The sequence below is a fragment of the Saccopteryx bilineata genome, chromosome 1, assembly GCF_036850765.1.
Source record: "Saccopteryx bilineata isolate mSacBil1 chromosome 1, mSacBil1_pri_phased_curated, whole genome shotgun sequence".
In the NCBI taxonomy this organism is placed as follows: Eukaryota; Metazoa; Chordata; class Mammalia; order Chiroptera; family Emballonuridae; genus Saccopteryx; species Saccopteryx bilineata.
The window spans coordinates 302,026,042-302,049,236 of record NC_089490.1 but is presented as its reverse complement, the minus strand read 5'-3'; the positions used below and the strand labels follow the sequence as shown (position 1 = coordinate 302,049,236).

The 23,195-nt window shown below is 42.3% G+C and overlaps 1 protein-coding gene across 1 annotated transcript; it reads right to left on the bottom strand.

Moving 5' to 3' along the window:
* Window positions 1-3,049: 3,049 nt before the first annotated feature.
* NNMT (nicotinamide N-methyltransferase) lies at window positions 3,050-22,833 on the bottom strand. The gene is made up of 3 exons (XM_066245106.1): window positions 22,580-22,833; window positions 21,556-21,763; window positions 3,050-8,093 (listed from the first exon to the last, which is right to left on the bottom strand). Exons 1-3 carry the CDS (start codon window positions 22,731-22,733, stop codon window positions 7,661-7,663), a joined length of 795 nt encoding a protein of 264 aa, XP_066101203.1. The 5' UTR covers window positions 22,734-22,833; the 3' UTR covers window positions 3,050-7,660.
* Between the last annotated feature and the right edge of the window lie 362 nt (window positions 22,834-23,195).

Sequence of the window (23,195 nt, the reverse complement as noted above, 5' to 3'; positions counted from 1 at the left end):
GGAAATGGAGCAGCTGCTGGAGGAGGATTCACAGGTTCATGAGTTGCAGATTTCCCTGGATGTTGTGAAAAGCCAGCAGCGGTGGGAGGCTGTGGCTGAGGCCGAAGCTGTAGCTGCAAGGTCTGCGGAGCAGAAGGCGGCAGCAGCCTGGGACTCGAGCCCGGCAGCGGGAGCTGGTGTTTTCAGTTTCTCTTTGGAGGATGAGGAGAATCGGTCTGGAGTTGCAATCTGCAGTCTCCAGAGGGTGAGAGCCCAGCTGGAAGGAGCACCTACTAAGGCCCTGGTAGGTCTGCAATTTTGGGACAGAGGGGTGCATGCCATTATGCTTACTGGAGCAGAGATGGAAATGCTGACTGCCACGTGCTCCTCCTTGGGACAGTGTAAGACCTGCCAGTACATCAGGAATGAGGGGGGTGGCTGACACCCCCTGTGTGTGGACTGATTTCCTGGACTACGACCGGAGTGGGCATTGGCTCCTTTGTTGGATGTACTTACGGATTTTGGACAATGTGTAATACCCTGATAGGGCTTTGCTAGAGGCCCTTCCCCTGCCCCGGGGAAGCTTTTCCCACGGCTAGAAAGAAGGCTGAGGACATTTTGTGCTTTTGGCAAAGTGCTCAGAGACTGGTGAAATGTACTTTTGTAATTGTTGAAATTGTATGAGTTGTCATGTTGTTGTAATTTGTGTAATGTGCCTAATTTCCTTGCATAGGGATGCCGGGGGTGTAGTTTGTGGGTAGTAAAGTGAGCATAGGGGTGGATTTTTGGGCAGATAAAATATATTATGCTCACTTTGTTAAAGATGGCGCTGCCCACGTGAAAGACCATCGCCCAGGTGATTGCTTTGGGATGGGTGTGATTGTATTAATGTGTGTTGGGGGCGGGCTGCGGGCAGGCAGGATCCTTGTAGCTGGGGCTTGGTTTTAGAACTAAGCCTTTCCCACTCTTTTTGATGTGGGGTGGTACAATCTCATCATGCCTCAGATAAGCGACTTTGTATTAAAGACTTCCCTATTTTGTATATTGAATTAAAGGTTTTGATTTCTGCACTATAAAGTGGGGCAGACCGGGAGCTCTCTCTCTCAGTTCCTGAGATTAGCATTAAAAGAGAGAACAGAGAGAGGCCACGTGGAAGAGACCAGGAGAAACAGCCAACATGGTGGAGTGCTGAGTGAGAAGCCAGTTTGTGCAGAATTTGTGCAGAGAGAAGGAAGGAGATGGGGAACAGAGATGAATAAGTCTGGTGAGCTAGAAACCTTTGATTCTAGGAAACTCGGATAAGTCAGTAGCTTTGCGAGCACTGAATGAGTGGGTTTTGGAGCCCAGTGTGTGTTTTTACTTGCCTGCTGGGTGCAAGCTAGGATTAAAGCTAATGGCCCACCAGTTCATGGCTCTATTGTTTCATTACTGACTGTACAAATCTAATGCAAACCTGCATGGGCCAGGCAGCTGTGATGCTGGCCCTAGCTACTGGCCTTACATCTCTCTCTCTTTCTTTCTTTCTTTCTTTCTTTCTTTCTTTCTTTCTTTCTTTCTTTCTCTTTCTTTCTCTTTCTTTCTTTTATTTTGTTTTTTGAGAGAGAGAGAGACAAGAAGGGGAAGAGTGAGAAACATCATCTTGTAGTTGCTTTCACATTAGTTGTGCATTCAACTTCTCATATGTGCCTTGACTGGGCCATGCCAATGTCTTCTTGCTCAAGCCAGCGACCTTTGGGCTCAAACTGGCAAGCTTTGGTATCGTGTGGAACATTCCCTTGCTTAAGCCAGCAACCTGGTACTGATGAGCCTGCCCTCAGAGCCAAGGACTTCAGATTTTCAAACCTGTGACCTTAGCATTCAAGGTTGACACTTTATCCACTGCACCACCACAGGCCAGGTTCTGTGTCTATGGAATGCTTCAAACCGAGGTAGGAGGAAGGAGTGCCAGTTGGGGGATGCAGTGGGAAAAGAGTGAGGAAGCATGGATAGAACATGGGAAATCAGTGTTCTGCAATTCTCTTGTCTGCCCCTTGGACTGGATTTGAGCTCCTATATGTAGGACTGATGAAACCAACCAGATGTCATCAAATTTTGGGTACAGACAAGGCTGCTTCAAGCTCTAGATCAGGAATCAGTAAACTACAACCCTTGTTCCAAATAACAAATCCACTCACTCATCAACCTCTTTCTGTAAATAAGGTGTTTCTGGAACACACACACACCCATTCATTTGCATATTGTCTGGGGCTTTATTTTAAAGTTGAGGAAACTGATGCACAGAAGGACTATATAATTTGCCCAAGGAAAAAGAGCTACTAAGTGGCAGAGCCAGAATTTAAAAATAGAATGATCTTTGTTGCTGACAGAAAAAAAAAAAAAAGGATTGCGCCTGGCCTGTGGAGGTGCAGTGGATAAGGCATCGACTTGGAATGCTGAGGTCACCAGTTTGAAACCGCAGCCTTGCCTGGTCAAGGCACATACAAGAAACAACTACGACTTGATGCTTCCCTCACCTCTCCCCCCTTCCTCGCTCTTTCTCTTCTCTCTCTCTAAAATCAATAAATAAAAAATCTTAAAAGAAGTCCCGGTGGGTTCCAAGTGTGTACTTTTTAAAAAGGATTACTAGAATGACAGAGATGCTGGCTCATTCACTGAACCCAGTGAGCCTTCTTCTTTGTGTTGTCACCTAAGAACTTATTCACTCATTTAACAATTCTTAAGGAATGTGCTGCGTCTGACTTGAACCCATGTTTAGTCAGATATTCCATCACCCAGACATTCTCCATTCCATTATCTTGTTATATTTCCTCAGGAGATCTTATCACTATCAGACAGTATCTTATTTACTGATTAGCTTCCTTATCAGCTTATACCTCCCTCTCCCTCTTCCAGAACATCAGTTTCCAAGAACAGGACTCCAGGGCTCTTGCCTCCACTGTTCACGGCTCTGTCCCCAGAGCCTAGACCAAGCGTGGCCAACAGTTTTTGCCCCCGGGCCAGATTAGAAAGAAAACTTTTTTCATGGGCTGGACAAAATATTAAAATTAAAAAATGTTAAATACAAAAAAGGTTCATTTAAGTAAACAAAATTTTATTATGTAATTTGTTTATGAATAAATGTGAGTGAAAAAATTTAATATACAATATTATTTTAATAAAAATATATTTTAATAAAAATATAATTACATACTGTATAAATATCCAAACTGTATTGCAATCAATCGAAACAATATTTAATTAATAGAATGAGCTTGAAGGGGTTATATCGCAAATAAAACAATTATTTCATTTTACAAATAGCCTGGACACGTTTTCAGTTATCAACTGCAGCTATTATCTATGCTACAATGCCACTTGATTCAGCACCATTGACCACAAAAATAACAAATTATTTGACCTTGGGTGTACACTGGCAAACTCCGCCTAAAAGAATGTGGGTTTCACATCGCCTCTAAATGTCAAACAGTTCATATCGAGTACAGACGAGTACAAAAGTTGTAAATTTTCTTTTTTTTTACAGCAGGGGTCGGGAACCTATGGCTCTCGAGCCAGATGTGGTTCTTTTGATGGTTGCATCTGGCTCACAGACAAATCTTTAATAAAAAATAATAACATTAAAAATATAAAATGTTCTCATGTATTACAATCCATTCATTTCCTACTGCTCATGTTCATGGTTGCAGGTGGCTGGAGCCAATCACAGCTGTCCTCTGGGACAACAACAAATTTTTATTGGATAATGCGTAATGTACACGGGTCGTTGTATGGCTCTCATGGAATTACATTTTAAAATATGTGGCATTCATAGCTCTCTCAGCCAAAAAGTTTCCCGATCCTTGTTTTACAGAGACAGAGAGTCAGAGAGAAGGATAGATAGGAACAGACAGTCAGGAACAGAGAGAGATGAGAAGCATCAATCATTAGTTTTTCGTTGCGACACCTTAGTTGTTCATTGATTGCTTTCTCATATGTGCCTTGACCATGGGCCTTCAGCAGACCGAGTAACCCCTTGCTGGAGCCAGTGACCTTGAGTCCAAGCTGGTGAGCTTTTGCTCAAACCAGATGAGCCCGTGCTCAAGCTGGCAACCTTGGGGTCTCGAACCTGGGTCCTCCGCATCCCAGTCCGACACTCTATTTACTGCACCACCGCCTGGTCAGGCCAAAAGTTGTAAATCTTTATAATGGAATTTTTTTTAAAAATAAAAAAGTATCGTAAATTCATTCGACCAATTATTAGAAGTTAACCCTAGGTTAGTCACACGTAGAATTCTTTTCCATGTATCACTATCTTCTTAAATATCTCAATTTACATTAATTAAAGACACTTCCATTTCTGAGTAGCTGAGATTTTAAAGTAGTGGAGAATATTAAAAATTTAATCGTGGGCTGCATAAACTCATTACATGGGCCGGATCCGGGTGTATGTTCACCATGCCTGGCCTAGACCATGTCTGGCCAAAGTGCGGGGGAATTGATTATAAACCAGAAGCTCAGAGTTCAGTGGGGAAACAGAAAAACAAAGCTGTGCTACAATATGACAAATGTCATCCTAGAAGTAAAAACCACAGCGAGGAGTTCTGCTTGGGACCTGTGCCTACAAAGCTATTGAAGCAGGTCTGATCGCAAACTCACTCCCACCATGCCCGGCCTCCCCAGACTTTCATAGAAAAAGGTAGGAAAACCTATAATTTTCAAGCTTGTTTTAAAAAGAGATCAATTGGTTTTGGAAGGGTTTTTTTTTTTTTCTTGTTTATATTACTTTATTTACTTTATCTTACGTTTCTTGTAAAATCTGTCTTCAATATAGCTGATATTCACTGACAACCCGCTCTGAGTTCTCTGGACTGAAACATAGAATAGGTCTGTATTTAAATCTACCTGTATCCTTTATGTCAGATCACAGCCAACATGTTATTGGTCCCTAACTTTCAAGGGCATTACATTTAATTTAAAATGTTTTGAAGGAAATACTCAGCTCACGGATCTGTATTTTCAATAATGGAAATAATGGTAGAGAGGACTTGTTTTAAAAGAGCTTTAAGCCTAACAAGACTGTGGCACAGCAGATAGAGCATCGACCTGGGATGCAGAGGACCCAGGTTCAAAACCCTAAGGTTGTCTGCTTCCTCATCTGGCTTGAATGCAAGATCATAGACATGACCCCACAGTCACTGGCTTGAAGCCCAAGGTCGCTGGCTTGAGCAAGGGGTCACTGGCGCTGCTGGAGCTCCCCCCGTCAAGGCACATATGAGAAAGCAATCAATGAACAATTAAGGTGCCGCAACTATGAGTTGATGCTTCTCATCTCTCTCCCTTCCTGTCTGTCCCTCTCTCCCTGTCTCTCTCTCTAAAAACAAAACAAAGCAAAACAAACAAACAAGAAACCAGAGCTTTAAATTGGGAAATCCTATTTTAAAGGATTACTTGTGTTTTTGTTTCCAGTTATGCAAAAATAAATGAGCAAGGGCTATTGTTTTTGAGAGGTAACCAAATACAGATGCTTTGGGAGAAGCTGTGGCCTTTGTGTGCTCTGGGTTAGTGAGGTCTGTGGCATATGTTTGAGAGATCCTTGTTTCTAAAGACTTGCTTATGTCTCTGTGGCTCTTTGGTGCTGGCTCCATGGGGTCAAGGGTGCTCTTCTGGGAGCAGTTGCTCTCAGAAAGGTATGCAGGCCCACTAATCACCACCTGCTGAAGGAACAGAGCTGGACTTGGCTTTCTCCACCCAGGACTAGCCTGTTAAGTGTCCTTTAAGACAGACTCTCTAGAATTGTAATCAGATTAGAATGTTGTATTGCTGTGAATGTTTAATGAGCTTGAATGTTTGAAAATAGACCATCCTGTGTTATGACACTACTGTATTGTTCTAAACAACCACATAAACAAAAACATACTAACGTTGGACTCTTGTGTTCTGATGTGATTATGCATGAGTGTGGGGAAGTGGGGAGGAAGCACTCTCCTTGTGGGAAGTGGAAAAGTCCACTATCAGTAATCCTAGGAATAAAAGAAATCTTGGGATGAGGAGGGGGGAGGAGGGAAGCTCCTCTTTTCTTTATGGTAGGGGTCAGCAAACATTTTCTGTAATGATCCAGATAATAGCTAGTTTAAGTTTTGCTAAATGTCAGTGGAGCTCAAAAGAGTCAGGAGCTTTGGCTAGAAATAAATGACAAAGATTTAGTCAGTGGCCTTAGGATTTGCAAAGCATAAACTCAATGAGGCAATATCCAGAGTGTTCTGAAAGGGAAAGAATAGCTGAGGCTTCTTACAATAAAAAGGATATTCTTTGTAGAATTGTGTACCTGAAACCTGTATGATTTTGTTAACCAGAGTCATCCCAACAAATTCAATAAGTTTCTTTCTTTTTTTTTTTTTTTAGATTTTATTTATTAATTTTTAGAGAGAGAGGACAGAGAGAGAGAAGGAAGGGGAAGAAGTGGGAAGCATCAATTCATAGTTGTAGTTGCTTCCTATTATGTGCCTTGACCAGGCAATCCCAAGGATTCAAACAGGCAACCTCAGCATTACAGGTTAATGCTTTATTCACTGCACTGCCACAGGTCAGGCTCAATAAATTTCTTGAGGAAAATAAGTTCTACATTCTTGGCCTCCAGCTTAGTCTTAGATGGTAATGGTCATTTGTATGGAGGTAATTGTCACATGTCCAGTGGTCTAGACATCAGAACATTTTCTTTTGCAGGTGGTTACCTGGAGGACTGGTGTACGTCCAGTCATTGCCACACAATAAGCAGCTTGACTATTGTGACTCCATTTTGTTTCTTCGCTCTGCTCCTCACAAGCCGTGCATACAGATGTTGTCATACCCACTCAGCTCTGGTATGATAGCACAAAGACAGCCACGGACAGTACAAAAAGAAATATCATGGCTGTGTCTCAGAAAGTTTTTACCAAACAGGCATTAGGCTGGATTGCGCTCATAGGCCATAGTTTGTCAACCTCTGTTTTAGAGAATCGTGGGTAATGGTACATAGGAACCAGAGAGCATAGGCATGCCATGGGATATAAGCTGACTCCAAGTAGCTCCTTGGTCAAGAGCTGTGCCAACAGGATTCCTTCCAGGGACCTCGAAGGAGGTAGGCTCTGAAGACACAGTTTCTAATGGCAGCTGTAACATAGTGTCTGTTTTCTCTCTTGCTAACTCCTAAACTTCTCTTTAGATAAGAGTCACAGCCATGGCTTAGGTGTGCTGATAGAGTAAGAGAAGGATCTGACACATTCTTGGGACCCCGGAGCCAAAGAAACAGCTGTTCTCTGACCGCAGAGGTAGTGGTGGTGGTACCAATGGACTCCAGCAGAGGATGGAGGCTCTGGAGAAGACAAGACTTAAAGAGGAAGAGAAGGAGGCAGCAGGCCCCTAAGGAAATGAGTAGTGGATAACTTCAGACATATAGGGATGTGTGGGCTTGAGCCATCATAACTGGGATTCTTAATCAAAAGTATATTTTCTTTTATAATCACAGGCAGAGTATACTAGACACAGTGTAGGTAGCCAACCAGTTGCTCCTAGGTTGACTGACAGCTATAGCCCTGTCCTAGATGAACCATCAGGGCCTCAGCCATTAACCTCTCTCTACTCAGCACAATGACCATGACAGTTAGAACCAAAGGCTGAAGTCAACAGGATAAGGCAGGGGAATTGCCTTAGTAGTGATCACAAGGTGTCACACAGATCCGCCCAGCTTCTGCCCCACCAGGAAGAAAAGCCCTTCATTGTTGGACACGGCAAGAGAATAACTTTGGGAGACCACCTCAAACTGCTTGATGGCGTAGCCAGCTTCGGTCACGGCAGCCTTGATTGCATCCCGGCCCAGGCAGAGGCTGGAGAACCTCTGCTCACCAATCATGTAGTAGCTGCTGTTCAAGGCATCCACCAGCACCAGGTGGCCCCCGGGCTTCAGCAGGCTGCCGAGGTTCCTGAGGGCTGCGCGGTAGGCAGGCAGGTCTGGGCAGGCTGCATGCAGGCACAGCGTGCTGAGCAGGCAGTCAGCGGGGGGCAGGGAGGCAGTGCCCAGAGGCTGGCTCTGGGTCACGTCACACTTCAGCACCTGCGTGACTGCCCGCCTCAGCTTCTCCTCCTTCTCTTGCTCCTTCCCTCTGAAACACAAAACCAGCAGACACTGTGCCACTCCACACCTGGGGACCACAGCTCTCTTTGCTCAGGGCTGAAAAGCAACCGTGTTGTTCCAAGCATTATAGCTTTAGGGCCATTGCTGTTATAAAGGCAGAGCACAAAGTAATGCTTTTGTGTCTGAATGTGATCACATCACTCTGTGCTGGGTGCAGTCCCTTTATGCGGAAATGATAATAAAGATAGCTAGCTGCTCGCCTCTGCACTGGCTCGTCCCCATCAAATTCTTCTTCTTCCTCACTTCAAATAGTGCCTGGCTCATTTATTATTGTCACTCATTCATTATTATTAATTTATTGATTATTACTGTTAATCATTACCTTTGTCACCTCTACCAAATTGCAAGGGAGTGGCCATTGGACCCATACATATCAGGTAATAATGGGTTGAAAATGCGGAAATGGTGTTTCCATAGTAGCTTTTGGTGAAAAGGGGACGAGGGTCATTCCTAGACAGTTTAGAAACTGTTGATCACTATTGCATAGCTGTGGCCAGGGTCTCCCTAGAAAGAAGAAAGCTCCTCGTTACCATTCTCAGGTTCCAGAACATACTGCAATAGAGTGTGTTTTCTGAAGGAGCTCATTGTCTTAATAGCCTTGCTAGGAATCCTGTCCTCTTCTGCCAAATCAGTGGGGTTTCTTTCTTGAGAGACAATCAGTCACAGAAAGGAGCAGAGAAGCCAAGGGCAGGAGTCGGGATAGAGTGCCTTACATCCCTTTGGAGTTGGTTAGGGGAAGAATGAGGAACAGACTGAGAAATTAAACAAACACATAGAATGCACAAGAGAAACTGAGGAAACAGACACAAAAGAAAGAAGTAACAGAAAATCAGAGAGGTAGGAGAAAGTGAAGAAGGCCCCAGAGCCCAAATAATAGGGATAATGATTGGGTATCCAGCCTTCTGAGAAAGTTAATCAATAGAACGCCAGGGGTGCAAATCCAGGCTTACATTCAGGGAACACATAGTCCCTTGGCTCCAGAAGCCAGTCACTTGGGCAACAGGCTTGATGGAGAAAGTAGAGCATGGCCCAAGATCAAAGCAGGAGAGAGAGACTTACACAGGTACCATTTCTGGTCATGATGAAAAGTCAATGCTATAATTAAATGTTAGAGATTTACCTCTATCTGGAATGATTTAAGATTATAGCAATTAGTTATGTGGACATCTTGTTTAAAATATTTAGTTAAAAATCTTAAACCTACAGTGTATAAAGAGTTTTTACAACACTCTTTATATTCATTATAATTCCCCACTCAAGGAGCTTAGCAATAAACATACAAAAAGATATTCAACATCCTTGGCCATCAGAGAAATGCAGATCAAACCCTGAGCTACCACTTCACAGCCCCAGGGATGTCTATAATAAAAAAGTCAGGTAACTAGTGTTGAGAAGTAAGTAGAGAAATGAGGACCTACGTACACTGCTGGTGAGAGTGTAAAATGGTCCAACTACTTTGGAAAAACAGTCTGGAAGTTCCTAAAGATGTAAAACATAGTGGGAGCATGTGACCTAGGAATTCCACTCATCATTTTTATCCAAGAGACATATGAAACATATGGTCACACAAGAACATACATGAGTAATTATAGCATCACTATGCACAATAGCCAAAGGATAGAAACAGCCCAAATGTCCATAAACTTATGAATAAATAAATAAAAAGTGATAGATACATACAATGGACTATTATTAAGTAATAAAAAGGAATAAACAATGGATGCATGCTACAGTATGGCAGAACCTTAAAAAAACATCATGCGAAGTGAAGGAAGCCAGGCACATAAGGTGACATACTGTATGTATCCATGTACAGGAAATGTCTAGAACAGGCAAAGCTACAGACTGCAAGCAGACCAACCAGCGGGGGCCAGGCACTGCGAGGGTGGGGGAAACGGGGCGACTGGCAGGGGGCACGGGTTTGTGCGGGGAGCTGTGAGAATGTCCTAGGATTATGTGGAGGATCGCACCACTTGGTGAATACACAAATAACTATTGAATTGCACAATTTAAATGGTTGAAGCATACGTTATGTGAATTTTATCTCAGTAAAAACAGTGATACTGTTAAATCAGGGAGAGAGAGAGAAAGGGAGATAGACTGAGAAAGAGAGAAAGCTTAGCATGGTATTTGTTCAGGAAATTCCTACCAACCAATAAATTTGTATTAAACAGGAAATAATTACTTTTGATTGGCTCTACCTGCTCTCTTAGCAAGGGTAAAAATGGTAGTGGGGTGACTAACTGATCCTACTTGGTCTGGACTTTCTGACTGAAAATCCCAGATTCTGAGAACCCCTCTTAGTGCTGGGCTAAGCAGGAAAGTTAGTCATTCTAAAAGTAAGGAAATCAGTTACAGAGACACTACCCAGCCTGACAGAATGCAGATTATTTACTTGACAGAACATTTTTAAGAATAAAAAAATAATTCTACGTTATTGGAGTCTGTGTGAAACACAGATTTGAACAGGTAAAGTCATCTGGAATAGAAGAATTCCAAATAACCTATCAGCACATATGGATAACTTAAGTGTACACAAAAAGCCAAAGTGACAACACAGTGTTTCTTAATGTGATTACAAATGATCTTTTATACTGGGAGCATTTGGGGAATGTGTCTGAAAGTGATTAGTCAAAAGCAGGTTGGACTTCTGTGTCCCATTGTGTCTTAAGTTATTTTAAAGACACAGGTTACCACAGAACGCATCCTTGCCAGTCAGATGATGAGGACAATTGTTCCTGAACTGTGAGACACACTGTGAAGTTCAGAAAGCTCGTGGAGAATGTGCCAATACAAGAGGTGTTAGGAATGTGCCAATACAAGGGTGTTAAGAACACCCACCGCTGCAGATGTCTGCTTGTCCTTGGACACATAGCAAAGTCGCCAAAGCCGGTTGCTAAGGCAGCTGGGTAAAGATTACACCTCAGGGCTCCTCAGGGCCTGCAAGGTCACCCGCAGGGAAATGGACCCGCCTGGGGACACAGAAGATCACTGCTCGGCCTTACCTTCAGCTCAAGGGGTAGGTGATTAACACACCAGGAGAGTGTTCTACGGTTTTCAGAAAACAAACTGCCGTGTGGCCGCTTCCCTAGTTCTGAAAACGCACTTTTTCAGATGAGTCCATATGGAAAACGGAAGCCAATTCCTCTATAAATGTGCTGTCCATAACAGCCTGAGGGAGCGGAAGGGGGAGGGAGGAACAGCGATAAAGAATAGCACACCTGGGAAGAACACTTTGAAGAATTCTTTCCTTAAGGCACTGATTATTCTGTGATGTAGAGAAGGCTCTTCCTGCCCTGTCTCTGCAAGCCAGGTGGTGGGTCAAGATTTACAGGAGCCTCTCTGAGCCTTACCTCCAGAGTTTCCAGCTGGGCCTCCTGGGAAAGAGAGCTATCAAAACATGTTAGGGAAATAACAAGCTAAAGGGACATCAATGTAACAATTGTAAGAGCAAGGAATGATCCTTGGTCAAGCTTGGGCACAGTCATGCTGAGTCAGGGAGAAGACGATCCAGGAGGGAGAGTCAGGGATGCCGACTGCATGCAGTCATTCCTTTCACAGATATCTTTTGAACCTCTCTTACTTGCCAGGAAGAGTGTTGGGCAATGGGGCTTTCATTTGGAACCCACAAGAAACAAATCCCATCTTCATGGAGGTTACAGTCTGCCAGGGGAGAAAGAATTAATCCAATAGTCATCCACAAAAGTGAATAATTAAAGCCACGACAGATGCTAAGAAGGGGAGGGACATGGGGCTAATGGGGGAATGCTGGAGACTCGATTTGGTCTCTAGAGTATCGGGCAGAGCTCCTCCACAGAGGGCCAGGGAAGCAGAGGTAGAGAGGAGAGGGTAGATAAGCTAGAGCTGACTCGGCCAAGCATGTACGGAGGGGAGGAGAATACTCCAGTAAGAGGAAATAGCAAGGGCAAAGGCACACACCTGCAAAGCCTACCTGCAAAGGCCTTGTGGTGGGAGGAAACATGGAAGGACGGTGCCAGTGAGGCTGGACCTCAGAAGGCAGAGCACAGAGGAGAGTGAGGCAGACAGGGGCAGCCGGCACCAGAGGAGGCGAGGCTTTGTGGACCGTGTTAAGAATTTTGCTTTCTATTCTGAAAGCCATGGAAGGCTTTTAAAGGATGCTAAGGAAGAAGAGAACGATAATGTGAACAGCTTTATATTGATTATGTTGGGATGAGAGTGGAGGTGGGAGGCCAGTTAGGCCCAGGGCAATGGGAAACAGTGGTAGGAACAAACTGGTTCAAGAGAAACCCAGGGAGTAAAATAAAACTTGGTGATGGTCATGGGACATGACCAAGAGGAAAATGTCAGGTTGCCTTCCCGGCTTCTGGTTTGTCCCATCACGTGACGGCTCCACTCAAGGAGATCATCCAAAATGGAGAATGCCAGAACCGGAGCAGATTTGGGGAAGATCACAGCTCACCTTGGAGCACACTGAGTTTGAGATGCTTTGAGACATACGAGGAAAATGCTTGCAACATGAAGGAAATGGCTGGTGGAAGGTTTTTCAACCTGCCCCGCTGATTCCCCACAAGAGATAATGCATAAGAGCACTTAAGTAAGAGAAAGCATTTTCCCCAAAGTCAGACACTTTTCCTAGGTATTGCCATGACTACCACGGTCCTGATTTTGAGAGCAAATGTCAAGCTTTTATAGGACACGAAAACACGGAGATCCTTTGAGATCAAGGCATTGCACTAGTTCATGGACCAAATTTAGCTCAACTCTGTCTAGATTTGGGGCAATAGACACACATCTTTTTAAATAGGTTGAAAATCTTTGTATAGAGAACATTCACTTCAGAGACGTGCCACCTCAGCATGTGCTTGAGCTTTCTCCTCAGAGCACACGGAGGTCAGCAGAGGAGCTGCTCTTTGTAGAGGCAGCCAAGAGGGGCTCTAGCCTCCCTGGGCCCCTCTGGCTGCCCCGAGGGCCCAGAAGAACATCTTGCAGAGCACACTTGTGTCTTGTTGCCACCCCCCCCCCAGGGTGCCCTTGCATACCTGTTGGGAAGCTCTGTTCTAGACATCAGAGATTGTCAAACTGTTAAATGCATATAGTTCCCTGCAGCTGTTGGTAAAATGCAGACTCTGATCTTATAGATAGGGAGTGGGGACCAAGAGTCTACATTTCTCACAAGCTCCCAAGTGAGGTGGAAGCTGATAGGCTGAGGACCACAAGGCAATGTATTCCAAGCTCCAGGAGCCAAAGGTTAATTAATGCTGTTTCAAGAATTTCTTAAGGTAAAATCTCATTTTCCCAGTTCATGCTTGAATAGTTAGTTAAATATTAGCATTTGACATTCTGACCTGATAAATAAATAGCATAAGAATTTGGCATCAGCGTCTTACAACTTTTAGGACCAGCCGTAAAAATGAGTGGTGCGTCAGTGTGTGAGTCACACTCCGAAGGCAGAGGAAGAGGAGACAGCTCAAACTGTCTTTGGCAGCAGTCAGCACAAGAAATAGCTTCAGATAAAAAGGAAACAATCTCGGGAGAAATAGTTTGTGGGTTGATAGAGGTACTTGAAGATTCAAGAAAGACCTGAGTTGAATGGGATCACTATCATTCTCAAAATAGTTGAAGCCACAGGATCTAGCACAAGGATAAGGGGGAGAATGCAGAGTTTTCCTGCCAAAAATACAATACTGCTGTCTAACAGAGCAATTGGGAAGGGACAGTGCCTTAAGAGCCCATTGTGACAAGCTGATGATTCTGCCCCGTGATAAGTAATGTTTTCAGTATCCTGCCAAATTTTAAGGGTTCTTTTCTGAATGAGATGGAAGGCCTGTGATGGCTAGGGAAATCAAGAAAGTTATAAAAAGCCTTCTTGATACATGGTTTGAACTTCAGAAAGGTGTTGTCTGACAGTGACTAAGAACTCTTTTACAAACTCTTTTACAAAGAATTTCAGAGAAATTCTTTATTTATTTGGTAATTTTAGATATTATCCAAATCCTCCTAGCTATAGTTATTTTTTTCCTAGTTAGTACTAATTTCATTCTGTGGAATTACATGGTTAACAGAGAAGTTTTAAATTATGTTTATATTAAAGAATCTCTTCAGTTTGAAGGCCAATGCCACCACAGAATTCTAAGTGAGGGGTTACAAGTTAAAATGACTAATGAAAGTAGCCACTTTTCAACTTCTCACTAAATGCCAGAAAACAATGGAGCAATATTTAAGCTGTATTAAACAACTTTACTGTGTTGCTCATGTGAGGTACAGCAAAAATACATTTCTATGGCCTGACCAAGCAGTGGTGCAGTGAATAGAGCATCAGACTGGGATGCAGAGGACCCAGGTTCGAGACCCCGAGGTCACCAGCTTGAGTGTGGGCTCATTTGGTTTGAGCAAAGCTCACCAGCTTGGACCCAAGGTCACTGGCTCGAGGAAGGGGTTATTCAGTCTGCTGTAGCCCCACATTCAAGGCACATATGAGAAAGCAATCAATGAACAACTAAGGTGTCGCAACGAAAAACTAATGATTGATGCTTCTCATCTCTCTCCATTCCTGTCTGTTTGTCCCTATCTATCCCTCTCTCTGACTCTCTCTCTGTCTCTGTAAAAAAAACCAAACATTTCTATGAATGCATGGGCTTAGAAAGTAGGTCACTATGTGTGCTTCTTGGAAAAATCATTTGAAGACTAGTTGACTAAGAGCTGAACCAGAATTAAAAACTCAAACACCTAGAAAAATCATATGACAGGAGCATAACACAGGTCCACATAACAGCAAATCGAATCACAAAGCAAATGTTCAAATCAATCCTGAAAGAAAATATAAAAAATAATAATTTGCATTACAACATTTGACTTTAAAATCTCCAATTTTAATAGTAAACATTGAGAAAAGATTTTCCAGAAAGACTTTGGGTGTCAGAAATTGTTAACTCATCAAGAAGATATAACAATCCTAAACAAGTATGCAGTTGTTACAAAGCTTCAAAATACAGGAAGTAGCTTGACAAGACAGTGGTACAGTGGATAGAGCATCAGCCTGGGATGCTGAGGATCCAGGTTCAAAACCCTGAGGTTGCCAGCTTGAGTGTTGGCTCATCTGGCTTGAGCATGGACCCACCAGCTTGAGCACAGGGTCACTGACTTCAGTGTGGGTTTATAGACATGACCCTATGGTTGCTGGCTTGAACCCAAAGGTCACTGGCTTGAACAAGCCCAAGGTCACTGGCTTGAGCTCAAGGTTGATGGCTTGAGCAAGGGGTCACTGGCTCAGAGCTGGAGCCTCCTAGTCAAGGCACATAAGAGAAAGCAATCAGTGAACAACTAAGGTGCCGCAAATAAGAGTCAATGTTTCTCATTTCTCTCCCTTCCTGTATGTCTGTCCCTGCCAGTCTGTCTGTCTGTCTCTCTCTCTCATTAAAAAAAATAATAATACAGGAAGTAAATGTTGACTCAACAATGGAAAGCAAGAGATAAATCCACAATTATAGTTTAAAATGTTAATACCTCTTAGTAATTGATTTAAAAAATCATGCAAAAAATTTGAGCAATACTATCTTTCTATCTGACTTCATTAATATTTATAGAAACTAAATTCATACTGGACAATATACACTCTTTTCAATGCAGAAAGAACATAGATTGTTCACCAAGATAGACTCCATGTTGATCATAAAATAAGCCTCTGACTTCAACAAAATTTAATTGGAAATCAATAACAATAAGATATCTAAGCTCTGGCCGGATGGTTCAGTGGCTGGAATGTTGTTCCAGTGCACTGAGGTCACAGATTTGATCCCTGGTCAGGGCACATATGAAAAGTAATCAATGAGTGCACAACTAAATGAAACAACTAAGTGGAGTAATGAGTTGATGTTTTTTTCTCTCTCTGCCCCCCTTTCCCCACTCCCTCAAATCAATGGAAAAAATTTTTAAAGAATATCTAGAAAAACCTAAAATTGGGGGGAATTAAGGTACACAATTATAAATAATTTATTGTCAAAGAAGAAATCACAAAAGAAGTTAGAACACATGCTGAATTGAATACTAACAAAAAGATGACATATCAAAAATCATGGGATGCAGCTAAAACAGAGTGCTGAAGGAAATTTATAGCTTTAAATGCCTACCCTACAAGAAAAGAATCTGATGTGAAATCAGTGATCTAAGTTTCCATTTAAGAAGCCGGGGGAAAAGCACATTAAAACTAAAGTTAGTGAAAGAAAGAAAATAAGAAAAGTAAGAACAGAAATCAATACAATATAAATGGACAATCAAGAAAATCAAAAAAGCCAAAAATTGGTGTTTTGAAAAGATTAACAAACTTTATCAATATATAGCAAGATTTACCAAGATTTTAAAAAGACAAATTACCAGTTTCAAGAATGAAAGATTATTATAGATTCTACAGACATTAAAAGGGTCATAAAGGAATATGGTAAAAAATCTTGTGCCAATAAAATTGACAATCAGGATGAAAAAAACAAATTTTTTGAAAAATAGTACTTATCAAAACTACCAAAGAAGAAATAGCAAATCCAAATAGCCATTAAAGGAATAGTAGTCTCAATAAAAAAAAAATCTTCACACACATGAAGGAACTTGTAAATTCGGATTGCTTCACTGGTGAATTCTATCAATCATTTAAAGAAGAAATACAAACTCTTTTAAAAAATAAAGGAGAAAGAAACACTCTCAACTTGTCATATGAATCTAGCATCATGCTGATTTAAAATCTATCAAGCGGCCCTCAGTGGTAGAGCGTTGGCCTGGCGTGCAGGAGTCTCGGGTTCGATTCCCAGCCAGGGCACACAGGAGAAGCGCCCATCTGCTTCTCCACCCCTCCCCCTCTCCTTCCTCTCTGTCTCTCTCTTCCCCTTCCGCAGCCAAGGCTCCATTGGAGCAAAGTTGGCCCGAGTGCTGAGGATAGCTCTGTGGCCTCTGCCTCAGGTGCTAGAATGGCTCTGGTTGCAACAGAGCAACGCCCCAGATGGGCAGAGCATCGCCCCCTGGTGGGCATGCTGGGTGGATCCTGGTTGGGTGTATGCGGGAGTCTGTCTGAACCCGTTTCCAACTTAAGAAAAAAAAAATCTACCAAGCATATTTAAAATTAAAGCTCAAAATCCCTCATAAATATAGATACAAAAAATGATAATACTACAAGACCAAGGGGTTTAGGTCAATTTGGTTTAGACTTTCAAAATCATCCAATATAATTAACATTTCCAGAATAAAGAAGAAAAATCATAGGACCATCTCTCAACAAATACAATTTATTTTTACATAATCCAATATTTGGTTAAAAAGTCCTAAGAAACTAGGAATTATAAGGGAACTTATAAATAAATAATATCTATAAAAAAGCCAGAGCTACCATCATTCTTAATGATGAATCATTGAACATGTTTTTCTGACACATGAAAAAAGGCACGAATATCTGCTCTCATAATTTCTACTCAACATTGTTTTGGAAGTACTAGCCAGTGCAATAGTCCAGAAAAATAAATAAAGGCATCACGTTGGAATAGAAAAAGTAATGTTTATTTTCAGATGACATAAGAGTGTACACAGATTATAGGGCAAGGGGTGGGCAGAATGGGGGGATACGTGGTGATGGAAGAAGACTTGGCTTGGGTGCATGAACACACAATGAGGTGTACAGAGTGTTGTAGAGTGTGTCATAGAATTGGGCACCTGAAACCTGTATAGTTATGTTAACCAGTGTTATCCCAATAAATTCAATTTTAATAAAAGAGTGTACACAGAAATCCTATGGACCCATTTGGGCTTGCTGGTTGCAGGTAAACAAGTCAGGTGGGCTCTGACTTATGGAGTGGGGTTTGAGGCAGGGATGGGCTGTGACAGTGCCTAGCAGGGTTGTGGCTCTATGTCCCTGGCCCCTTGTGGCCCGCTTGCGCTCTCATGGTCAGGAACTCAAGACTGAGACAATGGTGTGCATTCCAGTTCTGCTCCGGGTCTACAAAAAGTTTCAGGAGTCAAACACACACCCTGCTATTTCTGCCTTTGTTGTACAAAAAAAGCTATTCAAGGATCCAATGATAAAAGCAACAGCAAAGTAGACTACTATATGGATGCAGACCTAAATGGATTGCCAACAAAAGGACCCAAAGAAATCGCTGATAAAAAGATAGACTGTAGTGATTGTCCTAGAGGACCTCACTGTTTGCAAAATGGACCTAATAACCTGAATCAGCCTCTTTGAAATCGCTTCTGCCCTTTTCGTCTGAGACCAGAATTTGGGATAGTTTAGAAATGTACCTGATACAAATCAGGAAATACAAAGTATTTATATGTAAAGTGTATTTAGTTATATTTACTGATCTCATTCCTGAGTTCCTTTTTCATTAAAGTAACTTTCACCTTCTATTATTGCGGTTTAAATAATATGAATAAATAGAAGGCTTGTGCCACTGGATGCTGTTACTGTCAGCACCTTAACATCCCTGGGCTTCTAGCTTTTGTCCAGGCTCTTCACATTTGAGAAAGTATATTTTCACCGTGAAGTAGTGCAATGAGACTGTGCTGTGAAGTGAAAGGGAGTTTTTGGAGATGATAATGACTTAACACATCAAGTTACAATTACTGCCCAACACAATAGAGCTTCTTATCTACGGGAATAGTAATTACTGTTTATTGCTCTAAGGAAGACAGCAAAGACAGGACATAGAGGATTTCTTTGAAAAATGAAACACCTTTTACGTAAATGTCTAATGCAAATTGTAAAATTCTAAGAAAGAAAAAAGAAGGGAAGGAAGGAAGGAAGGAAGGAAGGAAGGAAGGAAGGAAGGAAGGAAGGAAGGAAGGAAGGAAGGAAGGGAGATACAAAAAATCAGTTGTATTTCTATATAGTAACAAATGAAGTTAATTGAATGAAATAAAATAAAATTTAAAAATACGTTTAACAACAGCATTAAAAGTGACATTAAGGAAAATTTTAACAAAACAAATGCAAAATATGAGAACTACAAAATATTGCTGAGAGAAACCAAAGTCCTCAATAATGAAGAAATAAACCATGCTCATGGACTGGAGAGTCAGTATATCCAGTCTCTTAAAGTGATTTGTAAATTCAAAGAAATCACAACCAAAATTTTAGCCAAGTTTTCTGAAGAAATTGACAAGTTTATTCTAAAATCAATGACACTAAATTTGCCAAAATAATCTTGAAAAGAACAAAGTTGGAGCACTTACACTATCTGCTTTCATGACTTACTACCCCTGGTAAAAGGGATAAAACATCAGCATAACCCTGTGGAAATTCAGTCACTCGGCCCGATACTAAAGAAGGTTAGTTGGGGATAAAATAGAAAGCTCCTAGTTTATTCCTACTGCTATATTATAAAGAATTGTACCCCCCATGAGTCACCTTAATTACTTCCATTTGACAATTCATGTTTGTTAACAATAAAACAGTGTAGCAACAACATATAAAGAAATGAAGAAAAAGTTTAGAATACTCTTAATAAGCTCAAAGTTAGCAAACCATTCAGAGGATATGAGAGGGTTAAGAAATAGAAGTAGACTTTAGAGTTAGTCTCAGAAGGGAAACTGGCCCAGGAATAAACACAGTTGGTAACTAGTTGGGAACCAAATGTAAGGTCAAGTACAGAAAAATGACTATCGGTCCAGAGGAGCATGGAGGTGGCACTGTCCTTAGGGACTCATTAAGACCAAATGATTTTATATTTTTCCCTGAGATTCAAGGAATATTGCCTCAATCTGCCTGTTCAAGTTCAAAAATATTGATGTCACCACTGATACGTGATACCAACTCTTATCCATCCTGTTTCAAAAATGCCTCTTAAAATCATCTACCTCTCTCCAGCACCTAGTCCAGACCACCATCATCTCTAAGCTCGACTTAAACAGTTTCTTTTTTGCATCTCTCATTTTTCTCTAACCTATTCTCGTCCATTCTTCACAGAATAGCCAGAGAGATCTTTAGAAATGCAAATCGGTTCACAAAACTCTTTTCAGTTATACCTCTAATGCGTTTCTGTGACACTTGAAGTTCACAATCTTACAGTTGGTCTTGAGAACCCAGATGCTCTGGCACTTGCTTGCCTTCTGTGATATAAGCTCTAGGAGACAGAGACCTCCTCTGTCTTTACTGTTCTATCCCCCTAGGTAGTACTGCGGCACCTCAGAGGTGATCAATATTGGCTTGTTAAATGAATGCACAAATGAAGGAATGTTAGTTTAACCATGAGCAAAAGTGTTAGTACTTGTTTCTTGAGGGGGATTGTCTTGCCAGGAAATTAGAGCCCTTTCCTGATCAAATAATGAAATATGTTAATAATAAATTAGCTTTCCCATTGTGAAAGAAAAGGAAAGACAGAGAACACAGAACATGTGCATTATATGAGCAAAGGGGGTGAGGGACATAGGAAACGTGGATAGGGGAAGGAAGAGAGAGATTCTATGTAGAAACTAAATCCTAGAGAAAGGCTGTGGGGAATGCCAGAAAAACTGCATGACCCCTTCCCCCTGCCCCCACGCATACACAGAGGAGCAGGACAAAAAATGCTAAGTGTAAGTGAGCATATAAGAAGTAGCAGACAGGGCCAACAGGATCCTAGAAAACAACACTAAAGTAATCTTTTTATGCAGTTTACAAAAAAGTTGGTGGGGTCTTGGCAGAATGGCTACCAGCAAAGACATGATGCTCCCTGAGCTAATGTTTGGTGGGGCAGCTGGTGTGGAGGCACATCAGGGCCAGAGAACAAGACAGGGAAATGCAGAACTGGTCACTTCTGCCCAGGTGACTATTGCCAAAATAGTAATTTAAGCTAAATTTGTCTGCATAAGTTTATTTGTAGAGAGAGTAGGGTCCGATTTTCGTCATTAGCTGTGAGCATGTAAAGCTCTAATGGATGGCAAAGTAACAAGTTCCTTTCAAAGAACCCCTTTATGCTGCCAATCTCAGTTTAGAAACACGGTCAGCTTTTTGTTGTGTTTGTTGGTGTCACCATTAGCTCCTCTCACAGCAGGGTCCTATGTGGCTGGCCGGCTACCCACAGAATGGCACTAGGGGGACAAACTCTGATACCCAAAAAAGCTTCTGGAGAGGACCTGGTTTTGCCTTTTGAAATTGTCCTAAAATAAAGTCAGTCTGGCCAGTACACTGAGTCCACACATGGAACTGGAAAGATCTATTCCTCTGGGCTCAGTATCCATCTCTTTGTCCCTCGCCATGTGTTCTGGCGTGTGTACATACATGCATGCACATGCGCGCGCGCGCACACACACACACACACACATATCCACCTTGTTCTTGCTCTCTCATGCCCAATTTGGATTTCCTTCTGGCCTGACTCTTTCAGTCTGCTTTGTTCTTTAACTTGGACTCTAAGAATACTTCTAGGTTCCAAAAAACAAACTGTCACTCAAGTCCCCTCGGGAAGCTCATAAGCAGAGCCCAGTTTCTCTACCTGTTACCTTCGACTTCACACACGTAGGCCACTACAGGGGACCAGTCGAAGGCCCCTGGCTCTTTCTTCAGCCATTTCTCCAGCTCCCGCAGGTTCTGGTCAGTGTAGTCGGTAGCAACGATCTCTTTGAAGGATTCACAGGCAGAGAGGAGCTGATAGATGGTGGGGCCAGAGCCAATGTCAATCAGGAGGTCTCCCTTCAGGCCGGCTGGTTCGGAGGAAAGAACGGGAATCAGGCTCTCTGTGGTGGTGGATGGAGCCGGTTTGCATCGTCTCTGCCAGCATTGTGATGGTGCACCCCAGGGAGAAACCCAAAACAGACCATCTCTCTCACTAGTAGACCATCGCCACTCACTATTCTTCTGTCAAAGTCCTTTTTTTTTAAAACCAGGCTTTCATTTTCTATTCCCCAATCCAGGGTGGAGGCATGCTGCTAGGACATTTTTAGGTCTGAAAGAAGGAAAAAATGATCTACACCTGGTGTACAGGCTCCCAATCCAGAGAAATTGCTACACAGTGAATCTCAAAACTATTAAGGGATACTTTGGGGGAAAGTTAAATTTAAAAAACAAACAAACTTGAATTCACATAATGTCGTTATCCAAAAAACATTCAGTTCTTCCTATGTTAGGAGGTTTTTGTCTCATGCACATTCACAATATACCTCTGAATCAGGAACAGAATAAATATTAGAATCTCCATTTCTTAAGCGGCCCATCACGAGGCTTTAAATGACTGGGTCTGGTCACATAGCTATTCCATGTAGAATCAGGGACAGAACTCCTGTCCCCTGGCTTCCCTTCTGTATAACCAAACAAGATAATGGACATAAAAGCACTTTGTAAACTGTAAAATATACCCACCAACATTTGTTTTTATCTTAGCTACATACATAGGTGAAACCAAAAGGGCCGTCAAATAATGATGACTAAACCGAAAACCCAGGATGCCCTGCGACCCTATCTGTATGACTCACATTTGGGGGGGGGGAGCAACGGGAGGCACAGACAACAGACACACTTACCCACACAGAATATATTGAAAAGATTTTTCAGAAGCAGCCTAAGGATCTGGGTTTCTGCAGAGGGTTTGGACCCAAAGCTGTAATATTTTTCTAGATAATCTCGAGAGTTAAAATGGCTCAGATAGGTGTCCTTGGAGGTGAAGCCAGACTCCATTGTGCCTCAACCCTATGCCACCCTTCCGCTGCCCTACGCCCTCTCCTCCAGAAGCTAGGCAGCCACCCTGCAGGAGTGTCCTCCTGAGTCCCAGGCTTTTGACATTTCTCCTGGCAGTTAAGCCCACCCCTGAGAGTCAGGTGTTGGGTTAAACACTAACTGAGAGGAATATACCAAAAAGGTTTGGGTGTTCTAGAAAACGGTGAAATCCCTGGGGAAGGGATCCTAGGGAAAGGGGGGAGTGGTGGTGAGGGGGAGGGAGGACCATGAGCTGCATGCAATGCTGACCAAGGGGCAATGTTCAGCTTGTAAAAGATTACAAATAAGAGAAATCAATGGGGTTCATCAGGGAAATTATATAACTCATAGAAGAACCACAGCACATCATTCTTCTCTTCTTATGGGGAGCTTTCCAGGAAAGAAAGTCACAAAGAATGATTTTCTAAAATTAATTTTAGTTTA

Coding starts and splice junctions, on each gene's coding strand:
- NNMT (XM_066245106.1), bottom strand. CDS start 22,733: ATGGAGTCTGGCTTCACCTCCAAGGACACCTATCTGAGCCATTTTAAC. Junction 21,764..22,579: donor TTTCAATATATTCTGTGTGG/GTAAGTGTGTCT, acceptor CCTCCGAACCAG/CCGGCCTGAAGGGAGACCTC. Junction 8,094..21,555: donor TGTGAAGTCGAAGGTAACAG/GTAGAGAAACTG, acceptor TTTGTGTTTCAG/AGGGAAGGAGCAAGAGAAGG.